The sequence below is a fragment of the Primulina huaijiensis genome, chromosome 13, assembly GCF_012295235.1.
Source record: "Primulina huaijiensis isolate GDHJ02 chromosome 13, ASM1229523v2, whole genome shotgun sequence".
NCBI lineage: Eukaryota > Viridiplantae > Streptophyta > Magnoliopsida > Lamiales > Gesneriaceae > Primulina > Primulina huaijiensis.
This window is the reverse complement of record NC_133318.1, coordinates 16,170,382-16,190,965: the sequence shown is the minus strand read 5'-3', so window position 1 is coordinate 16,190,965 and position 20,584 is coordinate 16,170,382. Positions and strand designations below refer to the sequence as shown.

General features: G+C 32.0%; 2 protein-coding genes across 2 annotated transcripts; one reads left to right on the top strand and one right to left on the bottom strand.

Moving 5' to 3' along the window:
• Positions 1–6,323: 6,323 nt before the first annotated feature.
• LOC140991118 (uncharacterized) lies at positions 6,324–9,301 on the bottom strand. The gene is made up of 2 exons (XM_073461065.1): positions 8,181–9,301; positions 6,324–7,890 (listed from the first exon to the last, which is right to left on the bottom strand). The coding sequence occupies exons 1-2, from the start codon at positions 9,226–9,228 to the stop codon at positions 7,856–7,858; spliced, it is 1,083 nt and encodes a 360-aa protein (XP_073317166.1). The 5' UTR covers positions 9,229–9,301; the 3' UTR covers positions 6,324–7,855.
• An 8,915-nt stretch (positions 9,302–18,216) lies between these two features.
• LOC140991269 (uncharacterized) lies at positions 18,217–18,969 on the top strand. The gene has a single exon (XM_073461199.1). The coding sequence runs from the start codon at positions 18,217–18,219 to the stop codon at positions 18,967–18,969; it is 753 nt and encodes a 250-aa protein (XP_073317300.1).
• Positions 18,970–20,584: the final 1,615 nt, after the last annotated feature.

Sequence of the window (20,584 nt, the reverse complement as noted above, 5' to 3'; positions counted from 1 at the left end):
TTTTCTTTTTCTATATTAAAATAAGATAAAAATATATGCATTATTTATATCATTTTAAATAGTTTACACCAACAAATTATTATTCCACTTCTTTTCGTTGAGCGACTTTAAAACGTGTCATTTTTTATTAACACAAATAAAAAGATGTACACGCGTTACATGTATTATTATTATTTTTTTAATTCGATTAAATAATACTAAACACTTAACATGAAATTATTTTCAATTTAGAAGAGATGTTCGATTTGAAAGACATGTTTTGTTTAGTTTTTTTCTACGTAAAATGTGGAGTGACTTGAGGAGGTTTTTAGTAAGTTGAGAAATATAAATATAAAATTAAATATTTTGGTATCATCTAATGTAGTTACTCTAAAGATCTCACACTTAATAATATAATAATATAGATATATTATGAGTAGGGATTATACGGGATCAAATAGGACCGGTTTCGGATTGCGGGAAAAGAATAGGTCTTTTGTGAAACGGTCTCACGAATCTTTATCTGTGAGACGGGTCAACCCTACCGATATTCACAATAAAAAATAATACTATTAACATAAAAAGTAATATTTTTTCATAGATGACCCAAATAAGAAATATGTCTCACAAAATACAACCCGTGCGACCGTCTCACATAAGTTTTTGTGTGCGAGATAATAGAATCAATCATATAGGATATCAGATTGGATTTATCGGATTAGAAGTATAACTCAACTAGAAACCGAAATCAAATTGAATCGGATCCAAACATAATTGGAATTATTATTATTATTATTATTTTTCTCGGAAGAATTGCTGCCAATCCCCTTGTAGTTTCACTTAAGAGCACATAACACCTATGTAATATTTATTGTCTTATTAGCTCGTGTGTTTTTCAATTCCTTTATCATTGGTCGTAGGAATAATATCAAGCCTATCGTAGATTATTATTTCCTCCTACTCATTAGACATTTTAATAATTTGACACTCCATTTTTCAACATTTTTTTACATAAAAAAATTATATATGAAACAAAACAATAATAATAATAATAATAATAATAATAATAAAGTAAATATTTTGTTAGACCCGATTCAATCGGGCGATAATAAAATGGTTTCGGATTCATTTTTAAGAAACTCGATCCAATTTAATATCATATCGGGTTGGATTTGGAATTCCGGATTGAGCTGGTCCCATAAGCATACCTAATTTTGAGGCTATCATCCACATGCATAAATTTTTATATCTACCTAATTATTTTTATATTTTTTTTAATAACTAATCATCATTAAAAACTAAAATTTGTTTATCCTATATTTTATAAATTCAAGAACGTGGATATGGATAGAGGCATATTTCGATGATTTTAAGGAATTGAGAAAACAAGAAAATTGTAATTTTAATCTTGTAAATTGACATGTTTTGAGTTTAATATTGTAATTTTTCAAAATATAGTTTTCATCCAGTAACTTTAGATTTTTTTGGCTTTTGTTATTTCGTTGAAATCACTAAATTTATCGAATATGATTTATTTGACATTGATCCTCTGCTACGTGATATAAATAGTGAGAATAATTAATATATTATATAGATTAAAATTCATATGAGCAAAACCAAAGGGAAAATAAAACAAAACGACTTCAATACTTCAAAATGAGGAAAAAAAAAACTTTATTGTTTCTCTTTATTTTTGTTTATATAGATTTTAATATATGTAATATAAGTTTTATTTTTGTCACATGAACTATGTAATAGAACATTGTTGTCAAATAAACAATATTCAGTAGATCTAGTGATTCCAGACATAAAAAAGATATATATAAAAAAAAGTACTTGATGAAAATCATACTTTAACAAGTTACATTACTAAAACGTAAAATATATCAAATTAAAGAAATAAAAATGCAATTTTCCCTACCAAATATATGTTCAAATTCTTCACAAATAATCACCAACATATTTACTTAAATATCTTTTAGTTTTTTTTAAAAAAATGATGGAATCCGCAGTCTCTACACTTCGATGTGCACTAGATAAATCATGGCTGATGAAGTAATTTGCAAACCATGCTAGTCAAGTAAACTGTCTTAGGCAAATTTCTTGTCTTATATTCGTCTAAGAAAGTGTTAATAAAGATAATCGAACTGATATTTTTGATCAATTGTTCACCAATTTTACCAACTCTACACCCTGAGGGCACTATCTTTGAGTGTATGAATTATTTTGAGGTTTCTCTAGCTCAAATATCCGATTAGCAATTATTTATAATTGTTGAAGCTTAAAAAGTTAAAAAGAGGCTATTTAAGTTTTAGCAGCACCAATTAAAGTGTGGTGATTTAAATACTTTCCAGGCGTTGTTTCCGATGTTATATCGAGTGGCTCACACAATTCGGTATAGTCTAATTAATAATAATGTAACATGTCAACTACTGTGTTGGATTTATAGTTGAACTGATCATATTGTAATTAATTTAATCCTGAAGTCGACTCAAAATTAGGCATGCTTAATGGATTGAATCAATGCCAATTCGGTATAGTTCAATTCGAAGCCAATATAATTGGTTCCAGCACTACAAAAAAATCCGAACGACAACGGTTCGGTTAAAAACCGTTGTCGTAGCCATTTTAAAAACGTTGTTAAAGCCCATGTGGTTAAAGGGTGCGCTCAAAGACAACGATTTTTATCTGTTGTTGTACCCACATTTTGCGACGGTTTTTCAACAACCGTCGCAAATAAAATTAGCGAGCGACGGATTTTTGTCAAACCGTCGCTACATTCGCGACAGTTAGTTCATGGATTCCGTCTCTAATGTTAGCGACGGTTATTTTATAATTTCTGTCGCTAATATTTTCAGTAAAATAAAAAAAATTTTACTTTTAATAATTTAATAAATTTTAAAAAACTTATAATTTGAATAGTCTAACAATATTGATGATCTTAACTAAAACTTAAAAATTTTTCAAAAAATAAAGCGAAAAAATTTACCTTAAATCGAAACTAAAATCGTGTAAGAAAAAAAATTTTAAGTGTTTTGAAATGGTGTGTGTTAAAATGGACCGAAAGTGTTGGTATTTATAGATAAATTGCGACGGTTTTTGAATAAACCGTCGCTATTAGCAACGGTTTAACCAAGCACCGTCGCATTTTTAAATTTTGCGACAGTTTTTTTATAACTGTTGCTATGTAGCGACGGGTTTGCTAGAACCGTCGCTACATTTAGCGACGGTATTAAAAAAATGTCGCTAAATTTAAAACATGCGACGGATTTAAGAAAAACTGTCGCTAAATGTAGCGACGGTTTTAAGTAAAACTGTCACTAATTTTAAATTAGCGACGGTTTCAATAAACGGTCGCTAAATTTAGCGACGGTTCTAGCAAATCCGTCGCTAAATACGTTTTAAATCACACCTTTCTACAACGGTTTTAAAAAATCGTTGTCGATTGTCCAAAAAAACACGTTAATAGACAACAGTTCTATAAACCGTTGTCTTTGACCCTAAAAAACGCTCAAAGACATCGGTTTTATAGAACCGTTGTCATTGACCCTAAAAACCGTTGTCTTTGACCCCAAAAGACAACGATTTTCATAAAACTGTTGTCTTTTGCGTAAAAAACGCACCTACGACAACGGTTTTCACTAAAACCGTTGTTAAAAAGCATACGACAACGGTTTTTACTAAAACCGTTGTTGTATGTGCGTTGTTGATTTAAATTTTTCTTGTTGTGCAGGTTGAACCAAATTCAACCTCAATAGTGAATCGGATTGAGTTGTTTCAAAATGAATTCGAAACCATTTGAATCTGGTACCGAAACTAGTTCAGGATCTGTTTCATATAGCTATAAATTAGAAGATATGTATATGGTTGTTTAATTTTTTTTATTCCAATTTTCTCTTAATCTGAACAATCTAATTTCAATCTAAATTAATTTGATTTCTGTTTTAGATCGAGAGTGTTTAAGATTGAGTTACACTCTCCATCTTGTAAATCCGGAACCGATTAAATATGATATCATACATGATTGGTTCAATTTTATCAACCAGCAATCCGAAATTGGTTTAATCTTGTCTGGACTCGATCCGATCCGATCCGATCCGATCCGATTCGCTCCAGTAACATACCTCCTCAAAATCAGATTCTAACTAATAATCATCGTCATTTATTTTTATTCACTTCAGTCTTATTGTATATTTATATCATATGAAATGTTTTTTCAACAATAAGATAAACTTTCGCATTTGTTGGTTCTAACTAATAATCATCGTCATTTAATTTTATTCACATAATTTTTATTGTATATTTATATCATATGAAGTATATTTTCAATATTAGGATAAACTTTCTCATTGTTGATTATTTTAGTTAAAAAGTGTGGAAGGTTGGAATTTAAATATAAATAATTAGGATTGGTATGGAACTATTTAAAAAGTGATTCAGGGTTTGTTTAGCGACAGATGAAACTCTTTTTGATCTGACCTAATCAGTCAAGTAACTTCATATGAAAGTGTGAAAATAATTTGAACTAATTGAATGAATATTTTGGTTAAAGTTGTAAATAAAATGTGAAATAGATAAAGGGTGTGTTTTACAACTAATTTTGTAAAAATAGATAAATAAACACAAAATTTTGTTTCTGGAAGTTCGAGGACAAAATATCTATATGTCTCTCTTTTCCCGTTTTCGGAAGGATTCGATTAGTAGAATTTGATTTATACAATCTATTTTTATAAACTTATCTCAACTAACACACTCTCAACTGAGACTTGTAGCATACCCTCTCAATAGAGATTGTTGAAAGATAAGAGAGGGAACCACTTTTCCGGGAAAATTCCCAATGCTGAAAACCGTTTATTGAGATGAAAATCTGAAGTTCCAAAAAATCACAACTGAAACTCTAGCCTATTTATACTAAGTCAAGGAAGAAGTGCAAGAATAGGAAAAACACGTTTTCTATAAATTACAATTACAACTTTAATACTCCCTCTCAAGCTTGGAATAAATCCATCATTCCAAGCTTGGACACCAGATAATGATGTTGACCTTTTCCCAGTGATTTGGTCAATAAATCCGCTGGTTGTTCTCCTGTTGAAACATGAGATGTCTTGATCAACTTATCACAGATCTTTTCTCGCACTAAGTGGCAATCTATCTCGATATGCTTCGTTCTTTTGTGATACATGAGATTGGCTGCAATGTGTAACGCAGCAGTACTATCACAGTAGATCATCACTGGGAGTGCTAAATGTACTCCCATGTTTTTTAGGATTCCAACCACCCAAATTACTTCACAAGTTGTATTCGCCATTGCTCGATATTCTGCTTCAGCCGACGATCTCGAGATTGTCGCTTGCTTCTTGGTTTTCCATGACAGCAATGAATCTCCAAGTTTGATGCAATAACCAGTAACAGACCTCCTCGTCATGGGACAAGTTCCCCAATCCGAGTCGGCAATAAGCCGTTAGAGATAAGGAGCTTTGTGCAGAGAGTAGAACTCTTTTACCAGGTGAAGACTTCAAATATCGCAGCACCCTCAAGGCTGCCTCCAAGTGCGATGACTTTGGATTATTCATGAATTGGCTTAATGTTTGTACTGCGTAGCATATATCCGGCCGTGTAACGGTGAGATATATAAGTCGACCAATTAACCTTCTGTATTCACCAGCATTAACCAATAGCGGATCATCCATAGCATGTTTCCCTGTACTCTCATCGAATTCCTTCGAAGTAAGCTTACTATTCTGATCCATAGGAGTGTCACAAACTTTGGCACCTCCCAAACCTGCATCCGAAATAAGTTTCAGAGCATATTTCCTTTGGTTCAAACATATCCCATGCTTTGATCGAGCAACCTCTATGCCAAGAAAATATTTCAACATCCCCAAGTCCTTAATCCTGATATGTTTGTGCAGATGCTGCTTTAACGAGTCAATCGAAGCTTGGTGGTTACCAGTGATCACTATATCATCAACATAAACCAGCAATATAGTAATAAAAGCATGTTCTTTCTTGACAAATAGTGATTGATCATGTGTGGATTGACAATAACCAACACTCTTCATGATAGATACAAATTTAATGTTCTATTGTCTCGATGCTTGTTTGAGACCATACAATGACTTCATTAATTTGCACACCTTAACCCTTTTGTTCTCCCCCTATTTTCGAAGGCCCTCATTATCCTCCCCCTGGCTTCGAAGCCCCTTTGGTAACACCATATAAATTTCCTCATTAAGATCCCCTTGAAGAAAGGCATTTGTGACATCCATTTGAGACAAGGGCCAATTAAACATGGCAGCCACAGTGAGAAGGCATCTCACTGTAGTGATTTTAGTAACGGGGGAAAAGTGTCATGAAAGTCGATGCCATAAAGTTGGGTATAGCCCTTGGCAACAAGTCGAGCCTTATATCGATCCGCACTACCATCAGAATTATATTTAATCTTGTAAACCCATTTATTTCCAATAGGAACCTTACCTAATGGCAAATCAACTATCTCCCATGTATGGTTGGTTTCCAGTGCCTTTAGCTCAAGATCCATAGCAGATTGCCAACGGGGATCAATTATGGCCTCATGATAGGAAGTAGGTTCTTTGCTGGTAGAGAGTTTCGAAAGGAAAACTTTGTAAGAGGGAGACAACTTATTATAAGCAAGGTAATGAGATATAGGATGCAAAGAAGAAGAATTGGATGAGCATAAGTAGTCTTGAGACCAAATTGGTGGTCGGGAAATGCGAGTGGAACGTCGAGGAAGGCTAGTGTTAAGATTAGGAATTTGTGGCTGTGGAATTTGTAGCAATGGATCAACAAGAAGTGTGTCAATGAGTGTAGTAACTGAGAGAGGAGGAAAAATAGATTCACTATGATTATTGTGTGATAATGGGAAGAGGTTTTCACGAAACAAAACATCCCGATAGACAAACACTCTCTTTGGCTAAGTCTTGTACTTTATATCCTTTTTGAGAATTGGAGTATCCAAGAAAAAGACAAGCATTAGCTCGTGAAGCAAATTTATCCCCTCTAGGCAATGTGAAAGCATAGTATAGACAACCGAAGACTCGTAAATGAGAATAAGAAGGAGAGACACCAAATAAAGCCTCAAGTTGTTTTGTTAGATAAAAGAGGTGTTGGGGTACGATTGATGAGGTAAGCTGAAGTTAGAACACAATCACCCCAGTATTTGTCAGGTAGGGATGCTTGAAATTTTAATGAGCGAACAACATTGAGAATGTGACGGTGTTTGAGCTCAACAAGAACATTTTGTTGAGGGGTGTAAGGACATGAACTTTGGTGGATGATACCTAAGGCAGAAAAAAAATTGGTGCAATCGCGTTGGAAGAATTCCATCGCATTGTCAGTTCGAATCACTTTAACAGCAGTGGAAAATTGGGTTTTGGTAAAAGATAGAAATCTTTGAATCATGGGAGGAACATCGAGCTTCGAGTGCAACAAGTAGACCCAGGTTGCTCGTGTGTAATCATCCACTATGGTTAGAAAATGTCGTTCTCCATTGTATGTGGGTTTATGGAAGGGTCCCCATACATCCATATGGATCAATTGAAAAGCCATGGACGAATCTACTGATCTTTTCTTATGAAAACAAATGCGAGTTTGCTTTGATAAAGGACAAATGTGACAGTGAGACAAATGACAATTAGGTGGTAAGAAAGGCAACATTTGCATTCGAGTCAAAGAGAGATGTCATAGGCGTTGATGCCATAAAGTTTCCTTATTTATATCAATGGGTTGTGCATTATTTACAGCTGAAAGCAATGACCTATACACAGACAATCTAGAAACAGGTAATGAAGGAAGAGGTGTTGCATCCAGAAACTTCAAACTTGAGTTGTCTAGGTAGTAAAGTCCTTGTCTCTTTTTACCAATCCCCATTATCTTCCCATTTGAGAGGCCCTGAAATACACAAAACCAGGGAAAAAAAGTGACAAAACAATGATGATCCTTAGTGAATTTTGAGATGGAAAGAAGATTATGACGAAAATCTGGAACAACAAGGATGTTGGACAGAGTACTGGTTTGATATATGGGAATGACGCCTAGGCTACTAATTTTGGTGGCACTACCATTAGGCAATTGTATTGAACCTGTGGCATCTGCATGAGATCTAGTAACATGTGACAATCCATCAAGGCCAACCATATGATCATTAGCACCAGAATCTATAATCCATTCAATATCAGTACCTGCCATGTTCACAGTGGGGCTACTTTGTTCACCACTGACTTGTTCCTTTTCTAGAAGCTTCAAAATGGCTGCATATTGTTCCTGTGAAAAAAATGAACCTGCACTTGTGGCTATACTGGGCTGCTCAACTTTATCAACACCAGCAACAATAGCATTAGCCTTGCCCATTACCTTTCCTTTATCAGATCCTTCCCTGTCAAATCTCTGGTTCCCACTTTTCCAAGGTCCTTTGTAGAATTTGTGTCCAGGAGGGTAACCATGTAGTTTGAAGCAAGTATCTTTGTTATGACCAAGCATATTGCAATGCTCACATCGAATGTCAACCTTCCTTCTATTTTGAACAGAAAAGAAGGCAGAAGGTTCCAGCCGTTGTGGAGGCGCACTAAGAAAACTTCGATGTGACTCTTCTTGAGATATTATAGAAAAAGCATTACTCACAGTCGGAAGAGGATCCATCATCAGTATGTGGCTCCTGATGCGAGTGAAACTCTCATTAAGTCCCATGAGAAATTGTAGAAGTTTGTGTTGCTGATCAAAAGCAATGAATTTCTCGGAAGATTCACATGAGCATATAGGCAACGTCACAAGAGAAGCATATTCATCCCATAGTTGTCGAAGCTTTGAGTAATATGTTGAAATTGAGCTGCTGCCTTGTACGTGACAATTGATTTCTCGGTGAAGTGCAAAAATCCTTGAACCATTCACCTTATCGAAGCGTTCACGTAGGTTGTTCCATACCATAGCAGCATCTGTTGAATATACGATTCCGCCAAATATTTCCTTCGACACAGCATTCATGATCAAGGATAACACAATTGCATTGCATCTCTCCCATTGGAGTACCTTGTCCGATCCTTGATCCGGTTTCTGATAGCTGCCATCAATAAAAGCAAGCTTATTCCTAGCTCGTAAGCCAATTTGCATCGCGCGACTCCAAATCCCGTAATTTTCAGTACCAATCAGTTGCTCACTGATCAAATTGAGTCCTGGTATATCCGATGAACTAACATACAGTGGATCTAACACATCAATTGAAGACGAAGCCATCAGAAAAAAAATTCTGAGAATGAGAAGAAATAGCGATCAAATGCGATTGATCAATCCTAGAAGCAAATCCAGAAAGAGCAACCTTGCTCTGATACCATGTTGAAAGATAAGAGAGGGAACCACTTTTCCGGGAAAATTCCCAATGCTGAAAACCGTTTATTGAGATGAAAATCTGAAGTTCCAAAAAATCACAACTGAAACTCTAGCCTATTTATACTAAGTCAAGGAAGAAGTGCAAGAATAGGAAAAACACGTTTTCTATAAATTACAATTACGACTTTAATAGAGATGATAGACCCCAACCAACCTACAATCGATCAACCAGACAAAAGCCGGAAGATCAACACTAATTTATACAACCATTAATCTTCTTCTTCTAAGTTGAGATTGTGCAAATGTCGAGTAAAAATGCAGAAACAAGTTGCTGCACAACAAGCATAGTGAACTTTTATGATCTCATGTAGACGTTGAAGTCTTGCTCTGATGTTTAAAGGTGCTTCTTAACTAATACGATATGCCGATGAAGTGTGAGCATGAATATGGCTGCATAGATGCTTGCGATACTGGAAATCCATGGTGATTCGAGAACCTTGATGCATTCTTATATAATGTTGAAAGACCTTTTATGTGTTCTTGATCACTCCCTCTCTGGAGATCTCAAAGTTCTCCTTTATATAACAACTTTTTCAAGGGATATAATTGATCTTTTCGAGACTTTGTATCATTATCTGAAAAAGCTTATTGTTATTTGTCATTGACTTTAGCAGTATTAAATGATTTTGACCATTGTGCCAACAACTATATGAATAAATTAATTCATCGATTCGTTACATTGATCTTGTGGCTTGGAACTGATATATGTCTAAAATAAAATGTGGATGCATGAATAAATTAATTGAAATTCTAGATGATATTAAGTGAAATTGTAGCTGAGTACAAATCTTTGTGTCAAATAAAATTTTAGTCTTATATTTTATTCGTTAAATTTTCCTCTAGTTTTTCCACATATCTGACTCCTCCTTGAAGCTCTTTGTCTTGCCGTTGTTCAAGATCCAAATTAGCTAAAGAATCCGCCTCAAATTATGGATTTGGGAAAAAAAAGGTTACTCCTTTGAGGATTTATGGTCAAGGGTTTAGACAAATGAGATTAGCAAATTTTGCGAGATGTCGGATTTGCATATTAAAAAAAAAAGATTACTTCAAATGAGAATTTAAGGATCAGAATTTAGGCAAGTAAAATTAACGATTTTTGGCGGGATGAACGAATTGGACAAAAACATGATATACTTTGATTCAGATTTTAATTAGGATTTAGGATATAGACAAGTGAAAGTAGCGGATTTGAGGAAAAAAAGATAGGATAGATTCAAATTTTGGGATTTAAGGTTTATGCAAGTGATATTAGCCCATTTTAAGCGATGACTGATTTGTATAAAAAAAAATGTTACTTCGACTGAAAATTTAGGGTTTAGGTTTTAGACAAGTGAAATTAGCATATTTTACTTGATGTAGGATTTGGACAAAAACATGAGCTACTTTTATCGATATTTTAAGGTTAAGGGTTTTAACAAGTGAAATTAGCTGATTTTAGGCGATTTTTTTATTTAGACAAGAAAATAGTCTATATGATAGAAATTTAAGGGTTTAGACAAGTAAACCAGAAAGTACTTTACTTTGATTAAGATTTGAGGGTTTGGGAATTAAACAAGTGAGATTGCCAAATTTTGGGCGATATCAGATTTAGAAAAAAAAAATAGACTACTTTGATTGAGATTTTAGGGTTTATGGTTTAGGCAAGTGAAATTAACGAATTTTGAGTGATGTCAGATTTGGACAAAAAAATAGTCTATTTCGATTGAGAATTTAGGGTTTAATCAGGTGGAATTAGCGAATATTTGGGCAATGTCGAAATTGGACAAAAAATAAGCTATTTGGATTGAGATATTAGGGTTTAGACAAGTAATATTAGCAAATTTTGAGTCATATAAGATTTGGACAAAAATAACTAAGTTACTTGGATAAATTAGGGTTTAGGCAAATGAAATTAACAAATTTTGCGTGATGTCGGATTTGGGAAAAAAAATCTATTGGATTCAGATATTAGGTTTTAGGGTTTTTAGGCAATTGAAATTAACTGATTTTTGACAATGTCGAAATTGGACCAAAAAAAAAAAAACTATTTGGGTTGAGGTATTAGGGGTTTAGATAAGTGAAGTTAGTGGATTTTGGGTGATGTCTAATTTGAACAAGAAAATATACGACTTCGATTGAGAATTTAGGCAAGTAAAATTAGCGGATTTTGGACCATGTTGGATTTGGACAAGAAAATAGGCTACTTCGTTCGAAAATTTAGGGTTTAGGGTTTGTGAAAGTGAAATTAGCATATTTTGCGAGATGTGGGATTTGGAATAAAACACTTTTTCTAAAAAAAAATAAAAAAAACAAACAAACTACTCACCATGGGCTCGAACCATTAATGAATGGACGTTCTAAGAATCAAACTCGAGATCTCTCGCATCCAAGGATCTAGGGGGGGAAAAAAAAGATATCTGGTTGAGATTTTAGTACAAAAGATTTAAACAAGTAAAATTATTATATTTAGACAAAAAAAATGCGACTTCAATTGAAATTTTAGGATTTATGGTTTAGGCAAGTGTTTTAAATACACTTTTTATCTATTATTCTTACATTTAAATTAAATTAATAAACACATTTTGTCAAATGCTATGAATGATTAATATATGTATATATAACATATCAGAATATTATTAAAATATAAAAATCAAATGTACGAATTTTTTTTAGTGGTTTGGAGAAGGAACATGTGATTTCAACGGAAAAAATATTATAATAAGAAAAAGAGCAAGAAATACTTCTGTCCCAAAATTGTTCAATGCTGGGCTTGGTGTTAGCAAAGTACAAAACAAACAGGCTTTTGCCCATATGGCGTGGATCTTGCGTTTTAAATGCTGATTTATATTTTTAAAATTAAATAGAAATATAATCGTCACTTTATGATGCCGTAACTAGGGGTGTTCATCGATCGGTTCAATTCGATTTTCGATTTTACAAATATATAATCCGATATCCGAATCATTTTTCTTCAGTTCGGTTCGATTTTCAACCGAAATAGTTCGGTTATTTCGATTTTGATACAATTATTTAAATTAATAAGATAAATATATTGTAAAATATAATATGTTATTTTTTTAAACATAATTTCTTAGTAAAACATTTAAATATAAAATCTAAATGAATTACATAAACAACAATCAACTAAATATTATTCAAATTAATTCATGATTCACTGATATTATCTCAAAAAATATATAATAAAAATAAAATTATTAATTTAATGAAATTTCGGTTTTTCAGTTGGTTCGATTTTGACATATATAATCTGAAATTGAACCAAATAAATTTGAGTTTTAACATTTATATCCTAATTAAAAATTTGGTTTTCGGTTCGATTTATTGTTCGGTTTTATCCGAAGTTTGAACATCCCTGACCGTAACTAAGAAATTTTTTTCTTAAAGTTCGTATGAGCAACATTTACGCTCTTAGATCCCACATGTCCACATTGTTGGAGATTTAATAAACTAAATCTATTAATCATGTGACTAAATCCATATATCACAACACGCCAGGAATTCGTGTCGAATTATCAGAAAATATGAATAACAGTAAACACGTACCAGAATCCATTGATAGATCGAGCGTCAGAGTTATGGATCTTCCAAGACAACAGAGAATCGACCACCTTATTCTTGCCTTTGATGGGAGAAGTAGAGAGATCTAGAATACGTGTGCCGTATGTATTCTGCGTTATATTCTCTGTGCCTTGGGGACCATAACCTTATATAACCTTAGCAGTCTTCAACCCATCATAGAAGACCTCATTGGGCTAGGTTTCTACAAATAAAGTGGACCATACCAATTTATTTAATACTTTGGAAATCCATAATTAATTAGATCACTTTATTGGGTCTTTTATTAGATAGCTTGTCCATGTATAATTAATTAAATTATGTGAGCCTACAAAATAATTCCAACACGCATCACTATCGAAAATCAGAGAAAATAAGGAAAGCTTGTACGAGAAAAATGAGAATCCCCTTCTAAATGAGATATTTGACATATTTATATGAATTTGGATACTTTTGTGGGCTTTAACCCTATATGGAAAAATAAGTTTAATGGGCTACTTATTAATTAAACGGTAAATTTACTTTAAATCCCAAACCTAAAATTGAGTTTTTATTCATTTCGGACTCACATGTCTTTTCACGGACGATAATGAGTACAAAATATTAAAAATATTATATTAATATATAATATTTGAGTACCAATGTCTTATATATAATACAAAAGATAAGATTTGAGTAATGTCTTACATATAATACAAAAGATAAGATTTGAGTATATAAAGTTGGAACAACTTTATTAATATCATCATCTATTACATATTTGAGTACTCGAAAATCATATATTGGTAACATATATGAAAAAATTGGTATTCAAATATCATATATTAGTCTATATTTTCAATATTTTGTATCAATTTTCATCCGAAAAGACAAATGTGTCATTAATAAAAATATGTGTGATACATTGAGTACTCAAAAATAATATATCAATACCATATATGAAACAATTGATACTAAAATATCATATATTATAATCATATTTTCATTATTTTGTATCAATTTTCATCAAAAAAACAAATATGTCATTAATACAAATACTTGTTATACATGTTTGGGTACTCAAAAATCATATATTTGTATTATATATGAAATAACTGATACTCAAATATGATATATCATGTAGTATTATCATATATTTAATGTTTTGTATCGATTTTAACATGAGAAAAGACATGCGTGCGCCCTTAGAGTGATTTTTTTTTTTTTTTTGTGGAACGAGGAGTGCAAAAACATAATTTTTTTTTGACAAAGACTGAATTCAAACTTAAATGGACGTGAGAGTTTAAAGCAATTTACCCTTAATTAAATTGAGCATAATCCCTCGTAAAGATATATTTGGAGGCATGCATTATAAATTGAGTTACTTATTCAACGATGTTTCTCTTTTAAAATAATTTGTTACCCGAAATCATTTAATTTGTCCTTAACTTCAAGGAATATAGTAATCGTTAGTTGTGGTAGTGAAGCTCTGTGGCAAGGAAGAACCTTTGACGATCTCCCAACAGTGCTAGAGAAATCCAGGAAAATCTAGACGATCCAGAACAAAAGGATCCCCTGTGAGAAGATTCTGGAAGAAAGAGGTCCAGATTGCTGGATGAGTTCAGGGTATTTCTCTTCCTATCCTTGAGCCCATTGCACACAACCTTATGTCATCTCCAATCCACTGCACTACATTGGTGTTACACTAAAATCATCTCCAACCACATTGCACTACATTTTACACTACAATAGAATATCCCAAGAATATTCTTTTTCTTTTCAATATTAATATTTCTGTTTTATGTTNAATAATATTTTTACACTTAATTAATTTCTAATCAGAATATTAAAAATTTTATAATTAAAATTTCAAAAAATTATTAATTAATTAAATATTAAACACTTATATTAAATTAATCAAATTAAAAACTAATAAAAAATAAAAAAAAAATTGTGGCGCAGCAACACAAAAAAATATTAATTAATTAAATATTAAACACTTATATTAAATTAATCAAATTAAAAACTAATAAAAAATAAAAAAATAAAAAAAAATTGTGGCGCATCAACATGTGGAGCAGCAAAATTGTTGAGCCACATCATGTGGAGCAGCTTGTAGAGCTGCTCCAATCGCTGCTCCAATCCAACGCCAGTTTTAGTGCTGGATTGGAGTGAAATATCATGGCACCACAATAATGTGGCACCAATGTGGTGCCATGATTGGAGATGGTCTTTTGTTTCCAGAAAAATGCGTCCATGGCGGTGCATCGAGACAAATGCTCATTACACTTGAAAAGACGTGTCCATTTGTGATCCGAGAGTTCGACTTCTCTCCTATCATTTCAATTTTACAAATTAATAACTTTCATTTTAAAGCTATAATTAAAATAACTACTTTATTCTCTAATTTTTTAGATAACACACTCGTTACGCGTGTCATGATCCGCTAGTATATAATATGTGTTTGTGTTATTGAAATGTTGCATCCTTCAGTTTTGCAAAAATCTATTTCGTATAATAAAATACCAAATTTTATAATAAATAGTTTATCACTAGATTAAATATGTAATTTTATTTTCTTATATTATGACAGTGCATATATATGTGATGTTTTGGGCTTATGCTCGCGCAAAGGTGAATGCATAATGTGTCTATATATCAGTTATTCTGTATTCGTTCTCGCGCTACAGAAATGAACAATTTAAGTTGCTAAAGAAGTATATTGTAAACCATAATAAACCATTTTTAACTTATTTTTCTAACCAATGTGATACAAGAAGCATTAAAATCACTTCTTCTTCTTCAGAACGTGACATTCTCGTTGCACTCTAGCCCATAGATCAACTAGTATCAGGAATCTAGACCTGGCTCTCAGAGGTTCAAGAGACGACTCTCGTGGATCTAGAATTTTTCCTTGCAGGTTCAACCGTTCAAGAGACGGCTCCCAACCACATATCATTTCGCCTAGTATAGCACTTGTATCTTGGTGTTTCTACTGGCGACCGTCTTCAATAATATTTATTATGCCCGACCAATTTCCATGCAAGTGTAACAGCAGAATAAGTCTCTATAGCAACTACTATGTAATCGCCCATGTTTGACAAAAATGGATATAATTAAATTGCCAAAAGATTCTATTGTAAGACAATTTTTTTGTCTTGTATAATATAGTGTGAAATTTATGATCTTGAGAAATATTTTTAATTACTTGCGGCATTTGATTATGTAATGTTTATTTGAATTGATGCTGTCTATATGAATAAATAAAACATAATAAATATTATTTTCTCTACATATCTACATCAATATTTTTTTTCATTTCTTGGATTTTTATAGGTCATCATCACTAATAGAAAAATTAATTCTTATTAAAACAAAGGCATGATTAAAAAAAATCATTAACAAATTTATACGATCTTTGGTCAATTTTAAATTTTTATAGAAATGTTGCTTTTCAATTACTGAAGTTTTAATATTTGTTGTTTCTTTTTCTCTAGATCGAATTGAATGTATATAATTTGCATGGATGAAGTATTTGAAACTTTAGCATTCTAATTACTTCTATTTATTTTTATATAACTTATAATTCTTAGATACTTATTTTTAACCAATTTTTTTATTGCTTTAAATTAACATATTTTTAAAATAAATTTTTGATAATATATGTCGAATATAGTAAATATAGTTATTGTTATTTTTTTTTAGTAAAAATCGAACACTATACTCATATTTTTAATTTAATAATCGACGTTTTGAAAATTTTATTTTCTCTTCCAAAATAAAAACTTTCAGTTCCGTCCCTGACTGCATGTACTTGGATGTCAATGTATTAGACTGTTAAACTCATGAGTCCAGAGAGGGTCATCCCTCACTATTGACGATCTCTTGTATACTCTGTTAATATATAAGTCTTATTCTTCCTTCTTGTTCGATCGTATTGTCTCAATCATATATAAATCTTACCCATATATTAAGAGCTTACACCTTCTCTAACGGCTCATATAACCATCAATCATACAGTAACATCAGTAACTTGACACAATGTACTAAAAAATATTTCCAAAAAGTCACTCGTCCAATGCTATTTTCACTCAAACATGCTTAATTTAACAATATACTGTACTTTTAAATAATAATTTGACATACACTTTTTTCTTCTGATTTGGTATCTGAAATGGGAAACCCATGCTGCAACAATCAGCAATAAATAAACAAAATTAAATCATATGTATGACCACAAAAATAAATTGGTTCATAAGCTTCTCGTGCATGGTCTGGTCTATCAATGTCCCATTTTAAGAAAGGGAAATGACCACGTGCCCACTATTTTATTCATTTATCCATTTATTTAGCTTATATATGAGAAAATTAATTTTTTTTGTCTTTTAAAAACCCTTTTTTCCAGTTGTTTTATCCCTCCCTTTTGCTGTTTCTCTGAATGGTTGGTTTTAGAAGAAATGGACAACACACTCTTGAAATTAATACATTAACAGCAACCACCCACCTAAACAATTTTAGGTATATACAAAATCCCTTTGGTTTGAACTTAAAATATATATATATAGTTTATTTTTTTAAAGAATTTTAAAAAATACTATTATGTGTAATATAAAATATAATAATTTCATAATATTTTTTGGAGTGGGAATCTTTATAGAATTAACGAATCTACTTGTACAAAATTACATTCAGACAAACTAGGGCTAGTTTTTATTTCCTCCAAAAAATTATTATATATTATCATGTCTTTATGATTTGGCACATTTTTAAAATTTACATGGAATAATTGGTGATACACTTAATTCGCCAAATTCAAAAAATCATTTTTTAAGTTTTATTGGTCCTACTCGTACGTACTTAATAATAAAAAAAATATTAGTACTTTATTTGTCTGAACCAATGGAAATACATTCATGCAGTTCAAATTTCTAGTTTGGCCATATAAAAATAGGTGTATTGTGAGATGATCTCACGAATATTTATCTGTGAGATGAGTCAACCATACTGATATTCACAATAAAAGTAATACTTTATGCATAAAAAATAATAATTTTTCATGGATGACCCAAATAAGAGATCTGTCTCACAAAATACGACTCGTAAGACCGTCTCACATAAGTTTTTGAAAAAAAAAACACTTAATTTAACAAAAATATATGATATTTTAATATATTTTTTTAAAAAAAGACACTCCAGTACTATTTAATTGCATAAATTATAATACGACATGATTTATCCCTAGTGAATTCTTCTCAATTTGTAAGCAGCAATCTCTCCATTCCCCGATATTTCTCTCTGAAAATGGCCAAAAACTCCAGATTTCAAGGTCAAGAAACCTCAGAGCCCCAAGAAAAAGAAGACGACGATGAAGAAGAGGCGATCTCCCTCTGTGATTTCATACTACACTCCGAAGAAAAAGATTCTCCCCACACTCGGGAAGATCGTGACCGTAGGGAAAGTACGGACCCATCAGATTTTTTCGAGTTCTTCAATGATCTCACCTCCGAAATGTGTCATGCAGAAGACATAATTTTCTGCGGGAAACTTGTACCATACAAGAAACAACCAGTACTTTTTGATACCCTAAACGGTTCATCCAGGAGATATTGCGAGTCTTTGCCGGATCAGTTGTTGACTCCCACAAAAACACGCACCCACGCAAGCACAAAATTCATGCGAAGCTGCCGTTCGTTGGATTATGATAAGTCCTGCCGGGATCCGAGCTTGGCGGTGAAGTCGGAGGGCTCCTGTGTTCCCCGGCTTCGTTTGAAAAAAACAGCGAAATTCGAGGTGGGGAAGCCTAGGTGGTATGGTCTCATGTTTGGTGTGGTAAAGTCTCCACCGGAAATGGACCTCCGAGACATGAAAAACCGGCAAGTTCGCCGAAATTATGGAGGAATATCAAGGCCAGCAATGGAAGGCAGAGGGAGGAATACCCCTGCCAACCAGAGAAATTCTTGGAGCGATGATTTCTTGAATGTGTTGAGTTGCAAAAACGATGCTAGTGTAGCAACCATGGCATCACCGTCTTTTAGTCTCGTCTCACGAATATGAATACAATGAAATAATCAAGAATGTCAATTGAGGTTTTACAAAGAAATCTTCTCCAGCTATTTTAATAATATTAACGCTTTTTATAATCTTTTGTAACAATTAGAGTTACATATACATATCCACTGATTGATTCTTTGTCATGTTCGTATTACACTATAAAACACCAATCGAGTAACTATTAATGTATCTATCGCATGATACCAAAGTTCATTCGTATATATGGTTCATACTTCATATATAACTAGATTATGATATCTTATGCACGTGTTGCATGCTTATATAATTGTTTGTTTTCTCAATAAATAACATATTTACGAGTGAAATTGAGTAAATTGTTTTTCAATTTTTAAATTTTTTTTTTGCTTTGTGTCATCAATATTATTTTTGAAATTTCATTTTTGTGAGTAACTATGCAAGGCAAATGCGAATGATTAAAATATAAAATTATCCAATAATCCGATCGTTACATATCTGTATTTTTTTAACCAAATTTTGTAGGTTTTCTCCCGAGTTTAATTTGAAAAAAAATATTTTGTTCAGTGATTATAGAATATGAGGACACTTTCTTTATTGGTTTCTCAAGATGAATGAAAATCATAAAAGAAATGGTAAAAGAAGGTAGGGATATTTTTGGATTTCCAGAGAGTTACATTATTAAATAGTATATTTAAATACCGTTTGGTGCTATGGATGATGAGTAATTGATGAGTAATAGATGAGATAAAATAGAAAATGAGTAATGTATAAAGATGAATTATATATTATTTGGTACGTTGTTAACTCGACTCATTATCGTGTTTTTTTTCTATTTTATAATTTATAATATCTTAAATGTTCTTGTAAAATCTAAATCAATCATAATTTTAAAATTTCATTCATATCGTACTTCTCATATGCTAATTATGTGGATGGAGATGAATGTTTAATGCAACCTACATATATTATCATCACGAGTCAATTGATGAAAATATTACAACTAAAAAATGAGACGGACATAATATTAATAAAAAAACAATGTGTCATCTTACATTTGTCAAGTTAAATGTATCAAACAGTCAATTGGACTATTTTGGTCCAATAGCTAACATTACATCATAAAAGTCATACTTTTTCGAACCACATCAGGATTGAGGAACATAGCGCTGAAAAAAAATAAATAAAAAAATCAAAATTGGTACACCGAAACAAAACTTTGAAATTCAAAGACCGAAACCAGAAATAAAAAAAATCTAATTAATAGACCAAAAAAACTATTTTCATATGTTCATTATGCTTTGTGTGGTACTCCATCTTTGGAGAAAACGATCGCAATAGATATAAACGTTACTAGATTGTCATATAAATGAAAAACAGTAAAGAAAGTGCTTAGTTGGTATAATTGAAACAAGAAAAAGAATTTTTTCTTTGCGTTGAATGACCTTTATACTTCATCCTTCAATAAAATATAAATTTTTTTTTGGAAAAATTTGGCAATTTCCGTTGTTATTATTAATATTATATTTGCATTTAGTGGTCCGTACGTAAAAATCCAGAACCGGGTAAAAAAAGTCGTAAAACACAAGGCATATATATATATACTAGTAACTCTGCACACGCGGTGCATGTGTGTACAATT